Source organism: Oncorhynchus clarkii, chromosome 4 (genome assembly GCF_045791955.1).
Source record: "Oncorhynchus clarkii lewisi isolate Uvic-CL-2024 chromosome 4, UVic_Ocla_1.0, whole genome shotgun sequence".
Lineage (NCBI taxonomy): Eukaryota > Metazoa > Chordata > Actinopteri > Salmoniformes > Salmonidae > Oncorhynchus > Oncorhynchus clarkii.
Window position 1 is genome coordinate 3,276,374 of NC_092150.1, and position 16,014 is coordinate 3,292,387.

The 16,014-nt window shown below is 40.5% G+C and overlaps 1 protein-coding gene across 1 annotated transcript in view; it reads left to right on the plus strand.

Moving 5' to 3' along the window:
- LOC139406298 (E3 SUMO-protein ligase PIAS1-like) overlaps positions 1-16,014 on the plus strand; it is a 36,223-nt gene that overhangs the window by 8,107 nt on the left and 12,102 nt on the right. The window contains exons 2-5 of the mRNA XM_071148761.1: positions 4,008-4,410; positions 7,709-7,793; positions 9,422-9,469; positions 11,279-11,369. Coding sequence (XP_071004862.1) covers positions 4,011-4,410; positions 7,709-7,793; positions 9,422-9,469; positions 11,279-11,369 — 624 coding nt within the window. The 5' untranslated portion in view covers positions 4,008-4,010. The remainder of the gene's footprint in view (positions 1-4,007; positions 4,411-7,708; positions 7,794-9,421; positions 9,470-11,278; positions 11,370-16,014) is intronic.

The window sequence follows — 16,014 nt, forward strand, 5'->3', positions numbered from 1 at the left end:
TTCTCATGGTCTGAGAGTCTTTTAGGTGCCTTTTGGTAAACTCCAAGCGGGCTGTTATGTGCCTTTTTACTGAGGAGTGGCTTCCGTCTGACCACTCTACCATAAAAGCCTGATTGGTGGAGTGCTGCAGAGATGGCTGTCCTTCTGGAAGGTTCTCCCATCTCCACAGAGGAACTCAGGAGCTCTGTCAGAGTGACCATCTGGTTCTTGGTCACCTCCTAGGGTTGCAAAGGGTCAAAAGAATTCCTGAATTTTCATAGGAAGTTAAACCCTGTAATTGGGATAATTTAATTAAAAAAGTTAGCTTATAACAGTTAACCTTTTTGGTCAAACTATCCCCAATTCAATGGAATTGCAACCCTCACAGTGCATTCTTCCATAACATGTACAGCTGATTCTCAACATCTTGCACACTAATGAGATGCTATTGAGCCCACACTACTACACTGTCTGAGCCAAGTACTACATGCTTTCTGGTAAGTTTTGATTACAATACTGGGTGGGGGTGAATATATTATGACATACATTTTTTTTTTTTGTTAACTAGTAATTAGTAGCCTACAGCAAAGTGTGTTTAAATCATTTCTAACTTGTTAACAATTTATGTTAGTTAGCAAAAACTACCGGGTGTGTTTTAGCTTGCTTGAGCCTGCTAGCTGAGGAGTGTGAGACAGATGGGACAACAGGCACACCGGTCTCTACATTGCAGATGAGCTGAAGGCAGTCATCGATGACCTTGGACCACAGAAGGTATTTGCACTGGTGACAGACAATGCTGGGAACATGAAGACTGATTGGTCTAAAGTGGAGGAGTCCTACCCTCACATCACACCCATTGGCTGTGCTGCTCATGCATTGAATCTGCTCCTCAAGGACATCATGGCACTGAAAACAATGGATAGAATCTACAAGAGAGCCAAGGGAATGGATCGGCAGACTGGCATTGTCGGTGGGTGAAGGGTCATCAAGTTATAGCAGTCCTCACCAAGCAAAGTGAGAAGAAAAATGTTGAGGCTGCCCAGCAACACCAGTTGGGGTGGTGACAGTCTCCTGAGGGGAAGGAGTCTCTAAGAAATGGCCATATCACAGTCTGCCGATTATGGACAGCCCCATCAAGAGGATCCTCCTGGATGATGTATTTTGGGAGAGAGTGGTAAGCAGCCTGAAACCTATAGCAGTAGCCATTGCACAGATTGAGGGAGACAATGCCATCCTGTCTGATGTTCAGACTCTGCTTGCAGATGTAAGAGAAGAAATCCGTACTGCCCTGCCCACTTCACTGTTTCTCCGAGCAGAGGAAACTGCAGTTCTGAAACACATCAAAAAGCGAAGAGTTCTGCCTGAAGCCCAAGTATGCTGGCAAGATAACGGATAAATAACATTTTTAAAAAAAGAGCATCCTGTCTGTTGCAGAGATCAACAAGGCCCACGGCGTCATCACTACCGTGTCTCGGTGAAGCGTCATCATGTCCAGGGAGAAGACATGGAAGTCTGAGAGGAAGACAACCAAAGCTTTAGTTTCTAAACTTCTCCTCTGAGGTAACTCTGGGTCTTCCTTTCCTGTGGCGGTTCTCATGAGAGCCAGTTTCATCATAGCGCTTGATGTTTTTTTTGCAACTGCACTTGAAACGTTACGTATTGACTGACCTTCATGTCTTAAAGTAATGATGGACTGTCGTTTCTCTTTGCTTATTTGAGCTGTTCTTGCCATAATATGGACTTGGTCTTCTACCAAATAGGGCTATCTTCTATATACCACCCCTATCTGGTCACAACACAACTGATTGGCTGAAACGCATTAAGAAGGAAAGAAATTCCACAAATCCTAACAAGACGCATGTTAATTGAAATGCATTCCAGGTGACTACCTCATGAAGCTGGTTGAGAGAATGCCAAGAATATGGAAAGATGTCGTCAATGCAAAATGTGTCTACTTTGAAGAATATAAAATATATTTTGATGTAACACTTTTTTTGTTGTTGGTTACTACATGATTCCATATGTGTTATTTCATAGTTTTGATGTCTTCACTATTATTCTACAATGTAGAAAATAGTAAAAATAAAGAAATCCTTGAATGAGTAGGTGTCAACTTTTGATTGGTACTGTGTGTAAATGGATGGCTGGGAATGATGTAGACTATACGAATAGAATATGTGACCGACTGGTTCGGTTTTATGTAGCAAAATTTGAAGTTGTGTTTTTTTTATTTTTTACATTGGATAAAAAGTAGAGAAAATGTTATATCATACACTACAGTTGAGGAACAATGGGGAAAGTACTTCTGCTTAGTAAGTTGATGAACTTGTAACCTTGCTTTTGAGAAAATGGCCCTTGGAATGTTTTGCTACCTACTGCTGGAGAACTCTTCTTTGTCTTCACCCATTCAGCATCGTTCCTTCTTATTAAGCTTTAGCCACGTGTGAAGCCATGTACTAAACAACTCTGAAATCAGAGTAGATAGCCAGAGTGAATTTACCAGCTATGTCTAGCGGCAGTTGTACCGCAGAGACATCATGAACATTCTATTGAAATAGTTATTTGCATAGTGAAGTCTTTTGGTTTAGACATGTAGCTAGCTAGCTAAACAATGACCCATAATCCCAACTCATAATGTTACTACCCTGCATGAATCTGCTAACCAACCAGGTTCAATGTTAGCTAGCTAACCTTAGGCTATAACTAGCAATGCAAATTGCTCTCAGATACGAATAATTTTTCTACACAGATCGTACACGTAACTTTAGCAAGCCAGCCGGCTAACTTTAGCTAGCAAGCTAACAGTACACTTTAACTTGAAATGAAAACGACTTTCTGACCAAAATTAGAAACGTGTAATTTCTGAAAAATGTAGCTAGCTAGACTCTCATCCTTGTATACTTGGATGGACGCTTGTCAGGTTGCCACGGTTTCCCTTAAGTTTGAAGATGTAATCCGGAGGTTTTACACAACAGCCTTCTTCTGTGTGTTCGCTTTTCGACTCTGTCTGCATATTTGCAATCAAACGCCAGAACCTTCTCCATCTCCTTAGCAATCATACTCTAGTCCCAGAAGGCATTTCTGTCCCAGAAGGCATTTCTGTCCCAGAAGGCATTTTCAAATGGCTCTCCTGGGACACGCAACAGTTTTCCTGAAATGAGTCACATATCTATGAAGAATACGTGTATATAATAGTATATGTAAGCAATAGTAATATAGGATGAACCATGACTAGAATACAGTATATACATATGAAGTGGACAGTAGTAGTTAGATAGGACAGGCCTTGACTAGAATACAGTATATACATATGAAGTGGACAGTAGTAGTTAAATAGGACAGGCCTTGGCTAGAATACAGTATATACATATGAAGTGGACAGTAGTAGTTAAATAGGACAGGCCTTGGCTAGAATACAGTATATACATATGAAGTGGACAGTAGTAGTTAAATAGGACAGGCCTTGACTAGAATACAGTATATACATATGAAGTGGACAGTAGTAGTTAAATAGGACAGGCCTTGACTAGAATACAGTATATACATATGAAGTGGACAGTAGTAGTTAGATAGGACAGGCCTTGACTAGAATACAGTATATACATATGAAGTGGACAGTAGTAGTTAAATAGGACAGGCCTTGACTAGAATACAGTATATACATATGAAGTGGACAGTAGTAGTTAAATAGGACAGGCCTTGACTAGAATACAGTATATACATATGAAGTGGACAGTAGTAGTTAAATAGGACAGGCCTTGACTAGAATACAGTATATACATATGAAGTGGACAGTAGTAGTTAAATAGGACAGGCCTTAACTAGAATACAGTATATACATATGAAGTGGACAGTAGTAGTTAAATAGGACAGGCCTTGACTAGAATACAGTATATACATATGAAGTGGGTAAAATATGATGTAAATGAATTTTAGTTCTACTCGTGTATCCTATTATCTTCCATGTTTATAGTACTGTGAAGTAATTATGCTAATTACATTTTTTTTTGTCTTTCCTCCTCCCAAAGCAAATGGTGATGAGCCTTCGTGTTTCAGAGCTACAAGTGTTACTAGGCTACGCAGGACGCAACAAACACGGCCGCAAACATCAACTGTTGACCAAAGCCCTGCACCTCCTTAAGGCCGGCTGCAGCCCCGCTGTCCAGATGAAGGTGAAGGAGCTGTACAGACGCCGCTTCCCCGCCAAGATGCTGTCTCCGGTGGATCTGGCCCTGCCCAGTGTCCACTCCACCTCCAGCCTGCCCGGAGGCCTCACCTCGCTGGGGTTCGACAGCCACGGATCCCCCTCGCCTGGCTCTCTGCTGGTGCCCAAACACGAGCTGGGCCTTCACCCCGTACACCCTGACGTGAAGCTCCAGAGACTGCCCTTCTACGACATGTTGGATGAGCTCATCAAACCCACCAGCCTGGGTAAGTGGTGCTTGGACTTACACACACTATGTGTACAAAACATTTAAGAACACCTTCCTAATTTTGATTTGCTCATCGTTTGTCCTCAGAACAGCCTCAATTAGTACTGGGCATGGACTCTACAAGGTGTCGAAAGCGTTCCACAGGGATGCTGGCCCCATGTTGACTCTAATGCTTCCACAGGGATGCTGGCCCATGTTGACTCTACAAGGTGTCGAGAGCGTTCCACAGGGATGCTGGCCCATGTTGACTCCAATGCTTCCACAGGGATGCTGGCCCATGTTGACTCCAATGCTTCCACAGGGATGCTGGCCCATGTTGACTCTACAAGGTGTCGAGAGCGTTCCACAGGGATGCTGGCCCATGTTGACTCCAATGCTTCCACAGGGATGCTGGCTCATGTTGACTCTACAAGGTGTCGTAAGCGTTCCACAGGGATGCTGGCCCATGTTGACTCTACAAGGTGTCTAAAGCGTTCCACAGGGATGCTGGCCCATGTTGACTCTACAAGGTGTCGAAAGCCTTCCACAGGGACTCTACAAGGTGTCGAACGCCTTCCACAGGGACTCTACAAGGTGTCGAAAGCCTTCCACAGGGATGCTGGTCCATGTTGACTCTACAAGGTGTTGAATGCTTCCACAGGGATGCTGGCCCCATGTTGACTCTAATGCTTCCACAGGGATGCTGGCCCATGTTGACTGTAATGCTTCCACAGGGATGCTGGCCCATATTGACTCCAATGCTTCCCACAGTTGTGTCAAGTTGGCTGGATGTTCTTTTGGGGTGATGGACCGTTGTTGATACACAAGCTTAAAAAACCCAGCATCGTTGCAGTTCTTGACACACTCAAACCGGTGCGCCTGGCACCTACTACCATACCCAGTTCAAAGGAACTTTAATATTTTGTTTTTCCTGTTCAGCCTCTGAATGGTCACACATACACAATCCACCTCTCAATTGTCTCAAGGCTTAAAAATCCTTCTTTAACCCGTCTCCTCCCCTTCATCTACACTGATTTTGAAGTGGATTTAACAAGTAACTTCAATAAGGGATCATAGCTTTCACCTGGTTTGTACAGACAGTGTATATTCATTTAATATTCATATCCATATCATAGTCATATTCATATCATATTAATTTAATATTCATATCATATCCATATCATAATCATATTCATATGATATTCATGTAATATTCATATAATATTAATTTCATATCATATTCATATCATATTAATTTCATAGCATATTTATATCAATATCATATCATATTCATACCTATATTCATATCATAGTCATAGCATATTCCTATTCATATCATGTTCATATCCATATCGTATTCATATCATATTCATATCAGATTCATATTATTATCATATTCATATCCATCGTATTCGTATCGTTATCATATTCATATCACATTCATATCATATTCATATTATTATCATATTCATATCATATTCATATTATTATCATATTCATATCATATTCATATTATTATCAGATTCATATCATATTATTATCAGACTCATATTATTATCATATTCATATTATTATCATATTCATATCATATTATCATATTCATATTATTATCATATTCATATCATATTCATATTATTATCATATTCATATCATATTCATAGTATTATCATATTATTATCATATTCATATCCGTCTCATCTCTTGGTAACCCACAGCGTAACCGGCATTGTAACGGCTGTAACTGAAGTTTGTCTAGTTTTCATAATCACATACATTCATCACATACATTCATCAAACACGTTGTGTTTTATTAAAGCTATAAGGCTTTATAAGGTGAATGATTGTGACTTAACAGTTGTTTCTAAACATATAATTAGATGCATGTCTGTCTATCCTGTCTGTTATAGGTCCATAGAATAAAGGGTGTATGGTTCATATCATATTCATATTAACGTAATATTCATATCCATAATCATATTCATATCATATTAATTTAATATTCATATCCATATCATATTCATATCATGTTCATATCATATTAATTTAATATTCATATCCATATCATATTCATAGCATGTTCATATCATATTAATTTAATATTCATATTCATATCATATGAATTGAATATCATATTCATTTATTATTATATTAATTTCATATTCATATCATATTCATATCAATATCATATTCATACCTATATTCATATCATAGTCAAAGCATATTCCTATTCATATCATACCCATATCGTATTCATAGCATATTCATATCATATTCATTTAATATTCATATCCATATCATAATCATATTCATTTAATATTCATTTCATATGATATTCATATCATTCATTTAATATCCATATCATATTCACGTCCATATCATATTCATTTCATATTCATATCAAATTCATACCTATATTCATATCATATTCATACCTATATTCATATCATATGCATATCATAGTCATAGCATATTCATATCATAACCATATCGTATTCATATCATATTCATATCATTATCATATTCATATAATATTCATATCATATTCATATCATATTCATGTCATATTCATATTCATTTAATATCCATATCATAATCATATTCATATCATATGAATTTAATATCACATTCATTTCATATTCATATCATATTCATGTCATATTCATTTAATATCATATTCATACCTATATTCATATCATATGCATATCATAGCATATTCCTATTCATATCATATGCATATATCCAAATTGTATTCATATCATATATCACATTCATATCATTATCATATTCATATCATATTCATGTCATATTCATTTAATATCATATTCATACCTATATTCATATCATATGCATATCATAGCATATTCCTATTCATATCATATGCATATATCCAAATTGTATTCATATCATATATCACATTCATATCATTATCATATTCATATCATATTCATATCATATTCATATCCATCGTATTCGTATCGTTATCATATTCATATCACATTCATATCATTATCATATTCATATCATTATCATATTCATATCACATTCATATCATATTCATATCACATTCATATTGTTATCATATTCATATCATATTATTATCATATTCATATTATTATCATATTCATATTATTATCATATTCATATCCGTCCCATCTCTTGGTAACCCACAGCGTAACCGGCATTGTAACAGCTGTGACTGAAGTTTGTCTAGTTTTCAGTTGTGAACTTCTCCATTTTCGTACTGACTGTGTTCTTTCTTGTGGGAGGGGGGTTGGTATGATGAGATTGTTCTAGTTCTCTCTCTCTCTCGTCCTCAGCCTCAGACAACAGTCAGCGGTTTCAGGAGACGTGTTATGCCTTTGCGTTGACGCCCCAGCAGGTCCAGCAGATCAGCAGCTCCATGTAAGACTGACCCCTATCTACATCTACAAATCAATGCATGCAGTACACGTGATCCTATTGCTAGTTACAATATTTGGAACTCGCATTGGATAATGGGATAACAATGCCTTCCCATTGGATAATGGGATAACAATGCCTTCCCATTGGATAACGGGATGACAATGCCTTCCCATTGGATAACGGGATAACAATGCCTTCCCATTGGATAATGGGATAACAATGCCTTCCCATTGGATAATGGGATAACAATGCCTTCCCATTGGATAATGGGATAACAATGCCTTCCCATTGGATAATGGGATAACAATGCCTTCCCATTGGATAATGGGATAACAATGCCTTCCCATTGGATAATGGGATAACATTGCCTTCCCATTGGATAACGGGATAACAATGCCTTCCCATTGGATAACGGGATAACAATGCCTTCCCATTGGATAACGGGATAACAATGCCTTCCCATTGGATAACGGGATAACAATGCCTTCCCATTGGATAACGGGATAACAATGCCTTCCCATTGGATAACGGGATAACAATGCCTTCCCATTGGATAACGGGATAACAATGCCTTCCCATTGGATAATGGGATAACAATGCCTTCCCATTGGATAACGGGATAACATTGCCTTCCCATTGGATAACGGGATAACATTGCCTTCCCATTGGATAATGGGATAACAATGCCTTCCCATTGGATAACGGGATAGCAATGCCTTCCCATTGGATAACGGGATAACAATGCCTTCCCATTGGATAACGGGATAACAATGCCTTCCCATTGGATAACGGCATAACAATGCCTTCCCATTGGATAATGGGATAACAATGCCTTCCCATTGGATAACGGGATAGCAATGCCTTCCCATTGGATAATGGGATAACAATGCCTTCCCATTGGATAACGGGATAACAATGCCTTCCCATTGGATAATGGGATAACAATGCCTTCCCATTGGATAACGGGATAGCAATGCCTTCCCATTGGATAACGGGATAACAATGCCTTCCCTTTGGATAATGGGATAACAATGCCTTCCCATTGGATAACGGGATAACAATGCCTTCCCATTGGATAATGGGATAACAATGCCTTCCCATTGGATAACGGGATAGCAATGCCTTCCCATTGGATAACGGGATAACAATGCCTTCCCTTTGGATAATGGGATAACAATGCCTTCCCATTGGATAACGGGATAACAATGCCTTCCCATTGGATAACAATGCCTTCCCATTGGATAACGGGATAACAATGCCTTCCCATTGGATAACAATGCCTTCCCATTGGATAACGGGATAACAATGCCTTCCCATTGTATAACGAGATAACAATGCCTTCCCATTGGATAACAATGCCTTCCCATTGGATAACAATGCCTTCCCATTGGATAACAGGATAACAATACCTTCCCATTGGATAACAATGCCTTCCCATTGGATAACGGGATAACAGTGCCTTCCCATTGGATAACAATGCCTTCCCATTGGATAACAATGCCTTCCCATTGGATAGCCTTCCCAGCTAGTTTTAATTCTATGGTTATTTTTTGCTCGCTGCCATTTACTCTCCAAAACACTGTCAACCTGCCTTCTCACCTAAAGCGTATGTCTCTCTGTCTCTACAGGGACATCTCTGGGACCAAGTGTGACTTTGCGGTGCAGGTTCAGTTAAGGTAAAAGGCTTTCCTGTCTTCTTACAGAGCAAGTATTCACACCCCTTGGCTTTTTCCACATTTTGTTGGTTTACAGACTGAAATAAAATTGATTACATTTATTTATTTATTTTGGGGGGGGGGGTTATGGGGTCACTGCTTTACACACAATAACCCATAATGTCAAAGTGGAATTATGTTTTTAAAAACTTTTACAAATTATTTTAAAAAAGAATGTAAAAGATTCAAAATATATTGAGCCTATAAGCATTCAACCCCTTTGTTATATCAAGCCTAAATAAGTTTGGGAGTAAACATTTGCTTAACAAATCACATAAGTTGCATTCATTTTAAATGAACACATCATCTCTGTACCCCCACACATACAATTATCTGTAAGGTCCCTCAGTTGAACAAACACCGATTCAACCACAGACCAGGGAGGTTTTCCAATGCCTTGCAAAGAGCACCTTACAGGCATTTGCATATAACTTTGAGCATGGTGAAGTTATTCATTCCAGTTTGGATGGTGTATCAATACACCCAGTCACTACAAAGATACAGGCGTCCTTCCTAACTAAGTTACCGGAGAGGAAGGAAACCGCTCAGGGATTTCACCATGAGGCCAATGGTGACTTTAAAACAGTTACAGAGTTCAATGGCTGTGATTGGAGAAAACTGAGGATGGATCAACAACATTGTAGTTACTCCACAATACTAACCTAAATGACAGAGTGAAAGAAGGGAGAATATATTTTTTTCAATAACATCCCGTTTGCAAAAAGGCACTAAAGTAATACTGCAATTAACTTTATGTCCTGAATACAAAGTGTTATGTTTGGGGTCAAGTCCAACACAACACATTACTGAGTACCACTTGCCATATTTTCAAGCATAGTGGTGGCTGCATCATGTTAAGGGTATGCTTGTAATTAAGGACTGGGGAGTTTTTCAGGATAAAAATTAAATGGACTGAAGCTAAACACAGGCAAAATCCTAGAGGAAACCCTGCTTCAGTCTGCTTTCCACCTAACTCTGGGAGATGAATTCACCTTTCAGCAGGACAATAACCTAAAACACAAGGCCAAATCTACACTGGAGTTGCTAAACAAGAAGACAGAGAATATTCCTGAGTAACCAAGTTACAGTTTTGACTTAAATCTACTTGAAAATCTAAGACCTGAAAATGGTTGTCAATTTGACAGAGCTTGAAGATTTAAAAAAAAGAATGGACAAATGTTGCACAATCCAGGTGTATAAAGCTCTTAGAGACTCACCCAGAAAGACTCACAGCTCTTAGAGACTCACCCAGAAAGACTCACAGCTCTTAGAGACTTACCCAGAAAGACTCTCAGCTCTTAGAGACTTACCCAGAAAGACTCACAGCTCTTAGAGACTTACCCAGAAAGACTCACAGCTCTTAGAGACTCACCCAGAAAGACTCACAGCTCTTAGAGACTTACCCAGAAAGACTCACAGCTCTTAGATAATTACCCAGAAAGACTCACAGCTCTTAGAGACTTACCCAGAAAGACTCACAGCTGTAATCGCTCTTAGATAATTACCCAGAAAGACTCACAGCTCTTAGAGACTCACCCAGAAAGACTCACAGCTCTTAGATAATTACCCAGAAAGACTCACAGCTCTTAGAGACTCACCCAGAAAGACTCACAGCTCTTAGAGACTTACCCAGAAAGACTCACAGCTCTTAGATAATTACCCAGAAAGACTCACTGCTCTTAGAGACTTACTGGTTATTCATCTCTGTGGTATTCCTATCGATTTTATTAATCTCTGTTATTTGTTATTGATCCGTGGTCTTTCTCCCAGGTTTTGTTTGTCAGAGACGAGCTGTGCCCAGGAGGATCATTTCCCGTCCAACCTGTGTGTTAAAGTCAACAGCAAGCCCTGCAACCTCCCGGTGAGTCGGTCTGACAGCCGACTAACCTTTTCTAGGGTGGCCAATCAAAAACCCATGTTTTGACCAATGGGTAAAAATGAATGTGTTAATTATGTACATAATTCTCTAAGAAAAGCTGTGGGCCAAACCTCATGTCTCTATCATAATTCATTCAAAGCATTTTACCCCTTTAGGATGGCCAAAATTACTGAGTAAATCCATGGATTCCTGTGGTTTTTTATTTTATTTTTCAAATAAGGAAAAATACAGAGACAACACAACACTACATAAAGAGAGACAACAACACAACATGACGGCAGCAACACATGACAACAGCACGGCAGCAACACAACATGACAATAACATGGTAGCGACACAACATGACAATAACATGGTAGCGACACAACATGGTAGCAACACAACATGACAATAACATGGTAGCGACACAACATGACAACAACATGGTAGCGACACAACATGGTAGCAACACAACATGACAATAACATGGTAGCGACACAACATGACAATAACATGGTAGCGACACAACATGGTAGCAACACAACATGACAACAACGTGGTAGCAATACAACATAACAAAAACATGGTAGCCACACAACATGACAACAACATGGTAGCAACACAACATGGTAGCAGCACAACATGACAACAACATGGTAGCAACACAACATGGTACAAACATTATTGGGAACAGACAACAGCACAACGGGTAAGAAGGTTAGAGACAACAAGACATCACACTAAGGCACAATACATACAATATGTTATAGAAACACCTCATTGAACGATTCAGAACATGAATTATCATATTTGTCTTGGTAAAATGTATTTTATAGCATAAATACGTGACATTTCATAACCAATACCTTACTCATTAAACCATTTGTTTCTCAGTCCTAGTGCTGGGATCCGACATGGTGTGTCTAGTACTAAAACATTATCCTGGTCCTACATGGTGGTCTAGTACTAAAACATTATCCTGGTCCTACATGGTGCTCTAGTACTAAAACATTATCCTGGTCCTACATGGTGTGTCTAGTACTAAAACATTATCCTGGTCCTACATGGTGGTCTAGTACTAAAACATTATCCTGGTCCTACATGGTGCTCTAGTACTAAAACATTATCCTGGTCCTATATGGTGCTCTAGTACTAAAACATTATCCTGGTCCTATATGGTGCTCTAGTACTAAAACATTATCCTGGCCCTACATGGTGGTCTAGTACTAAAACATTATCCTGGTCCTATATGGTGCTCTAGTACTAAAACATTATCCTGGTCCTACATGGTGGTCTAGTACTAAAACATTATCCTGGTCCTACATGATGGTCTAGTACTAAAACATTATCCTGGTCCTACATGGTGCTCTAGTACTAAAACATTATCCTGGTCCTATATGGTGCTCTAGTACTAAAACATTATCCTGGTCCTACATGGTGGTCTAGTACTAAAACATTATCCTGGTCCTACATGGTGTATCTTTGCTCTGGTACTAAAACATTATCCTGGTCCTACATGGTGCTCTAGTACTAAAACATTATCCTGGCCCTACATGGTGCTCTGGTACTAAAACATTATCCTGGTCCTATATGGTGCTCTAGTACTAAAACATTATCCTGGTCCTACATGGTGGTCTAGTACTAAAACATTATCCTGGTCCTACATGGTGTATCTTTGCTCTGGTACTAAAACATTATCCTGGTCATACATGGTGCTCTAGTACTAAAGCATTATCCTGGCCCTACATGGTGCTCTAGTACTAAAACATCCTGGTCCTACATGGTGCTCTAGTACTAAAACATTATCCTGGCCCTACATGGTGCTCTGGTACTAAAACATTATCCTGGTCCTACATGGTGCTCTAGTACTAAAACATTATCCTGGTCCTATATGGTGGTCTAGTACTAAAACATTATCCTGGTCCTACATGGTGGTCTGGTACTAAAACATTATCCTGGTCCTACATGGTGCTCTAGTACTAAAACATTATCCTGGTCCTACATGGTGTATCTTTGCTCTAGTACTAAAACATTATCCTGGTCCTACATGGTGCTCTAGTACTAAAACATTATCCTGGCCCTACATGGTGCTCTAGTACTAAAACATTATCCTGGCCCTACATGGTGCTCTGGTACTAAAACATTATCCTGGTCCTATATGGTGCTCTAGTACTAAAACATTATCCTGGTCCTACATGGTGGTCTAGTACTAAAACATTATCATGTTCCTACATGGTGTATCTTTGCTCTGGTACTAAAACATTATCCTGGTCCTACATGGTGCTCTAGTACTAAAACATTATCCTGGCCCTACATGGTGCTCTAGTACTAAAACATTATCCTGGTCCTACATGGTGCTCTAGTACTAAAACATTATCCTGGCCCTATATGGTGGTCTAGTACTAAAACATTATCCTGGCCCTACATGGTGGTCTAGTACTAAAACATTATCCTGGTCCTACATGGTGGTCTAGTACTAAAACATTATCCTGGTCCTACATGGTGCTCTAGTACTAAAACATTATCCTGGTCCTACATGGTGCTCTAGTACTAAAACATTATCCTGGTCCTACATGGTGCTCTAGTACTAAAACATTATCCTGGTCCTATATGGTGCTCTAGTACTAAAACATTATCCTGGTCCTATATGGTGCTCTAGTACTAAAACATTATCCTGGTCCTATATGGTGCTCTAATACTAAAACATTATCCTTGTCCTACATGGTGGTCTAGTACTAAAACATTATCCTGGTCCTATATGGTGGTCTAGTACTAAAACATTATCCTGGTCCTACATGGTGCTCTGGTACTAAAACATTATCCTGGTCCTACATGGTGGTCTGGTACTAAAACATTATCCTGGTCCTACATGGTGGTCTAGTACTAAAACATTATCCTGGTCCTATATGGTGCTCTAGTACTAAAACATTATCCTGGTCCTACATGGTGTGTATTTGCCCTCATACTAAAACACAGTATTGCACTCATCAGCTCCTCATCAAGCCTTTCATTGAATCAAATGTTAGTTTGCACTCCTTTCCAGGATTGGGAAACGCTGCATTAAGCAATGCTCAAGTAATGACACTTTTATCCAAAGTGCTTGACAGTAATACCTTTATTTTAGTACACCCAGCAAAAAATATAGACTCAACATGACACGTGTTGGTCCCACGTGTTGGTCCCACGTGTTGGTCCCACGTGTTGGTCCCACGTGTTGGTCCCACGTGTTGGTCCCACGTCCCACGTGTTGGTCCCACGTGTTGGTCCCACGTGTTGGTCCCACGTGTTGGTCCCACGTCCCACGTGTTGGTCCCACGTGTTGGTCCCACGTCCCACGTGTTGGTCCCACGTGTTGGTCCCACGTCCCACGTGTTGGTCCCACGTCCCACGTGTTGGTCCCACGTGTTGGTCCCACGTCCCACGTGTTGGTCCCACGTGTTGGTCCCACGTGTTGGTCCCACGTCCCACGTCTTGCTCCCACGTGTTGGTCCCACGTGTTGGTCCCACGTCCCACGTGTTGGTCCCACGTCCCACGTGTTGGTCCCACGTCCCACGTGTTGGTCCCACGTGTTGGTCCCACGTCCCACGTGTTGGTCCCACGTGTTGGTCCCACGTGTTGGTCCCACGTGTTGGTCCCACGTCCCACGTGTTGGTCCCACGTCCCACGTGTTGGTCCCACGTCCCACGTGTTGGTCCCACGTGTTGGTCCCACGTGTTGGTCCCACGTGTCGGTCCCACGTTTCATGAGCTGAAATAAAAGATCCCAGAACGCGCAAAAAAATCTTATTTCTTTCAAATTGTTTACATCCCTGTTAGTGAGCATTTCTCCCTTTGCCAATATAATCCATCCACCTGACAGGTGTGGCATATCAAGAAGTTGATTAATACACCATCATCATTACACAGGTGCACCTTGTGCTGGGGACAATAAAAGGCCATTCTAAAATGTGCAGTTTTGTCACACAACACATTTGGCATGTTGACTGCAGGAATGTCCACCAGAGCAGTCGCCAGAGAATGTAATGTTTAATTTCTCTACCATGAGCCGCCTCCATCATTTCAGTGAATTTGGCAGTACGTTTAACCGGGCCTGACAACCGCAGACCATGTGTAACCACGCCAACCCAGGATCTCCACATCGTCTTAAGACCAGTCCCTCATACAGCTGATGAAACTGGGTTTGCACAACCAAAATAATTTCTGCAGAAACTGCTCATCTGTGGGCCCGTCGTCTTGACCTGATTGCAGTTCGACGTCGTAACCGATTTCCGTGGGCAAATGCTCACCTTCGATGGTCACTGGCACGCTGGAGAAGTGTGCTCTTCACGGATTAATCCCGGTTTCACGTGTACCGGGCAGATGGCAGACAGCGTGTATGGCGTTGTGTAGACGAGCGGTTTGCTGATGTCAGCGTTGTGAACAGAGCGCCTCACGGAGGCGGTGGGGTTATGGTTTGGGGCAGGCAGAAGCTACGGACAACGAACACAAATGCATTTTATCGATTTGCAATTTGAGTGCACAGAGATAGCGTGACGAGATCCTTTTGGCCCATTGTCGTGCCATTCATCCGCCGCCGTCACCTCATGTTTCAGCATGACGATACTCGGCCCCATGTCGCAAGGATCTGGACACAATTCCTGGAAGCTTC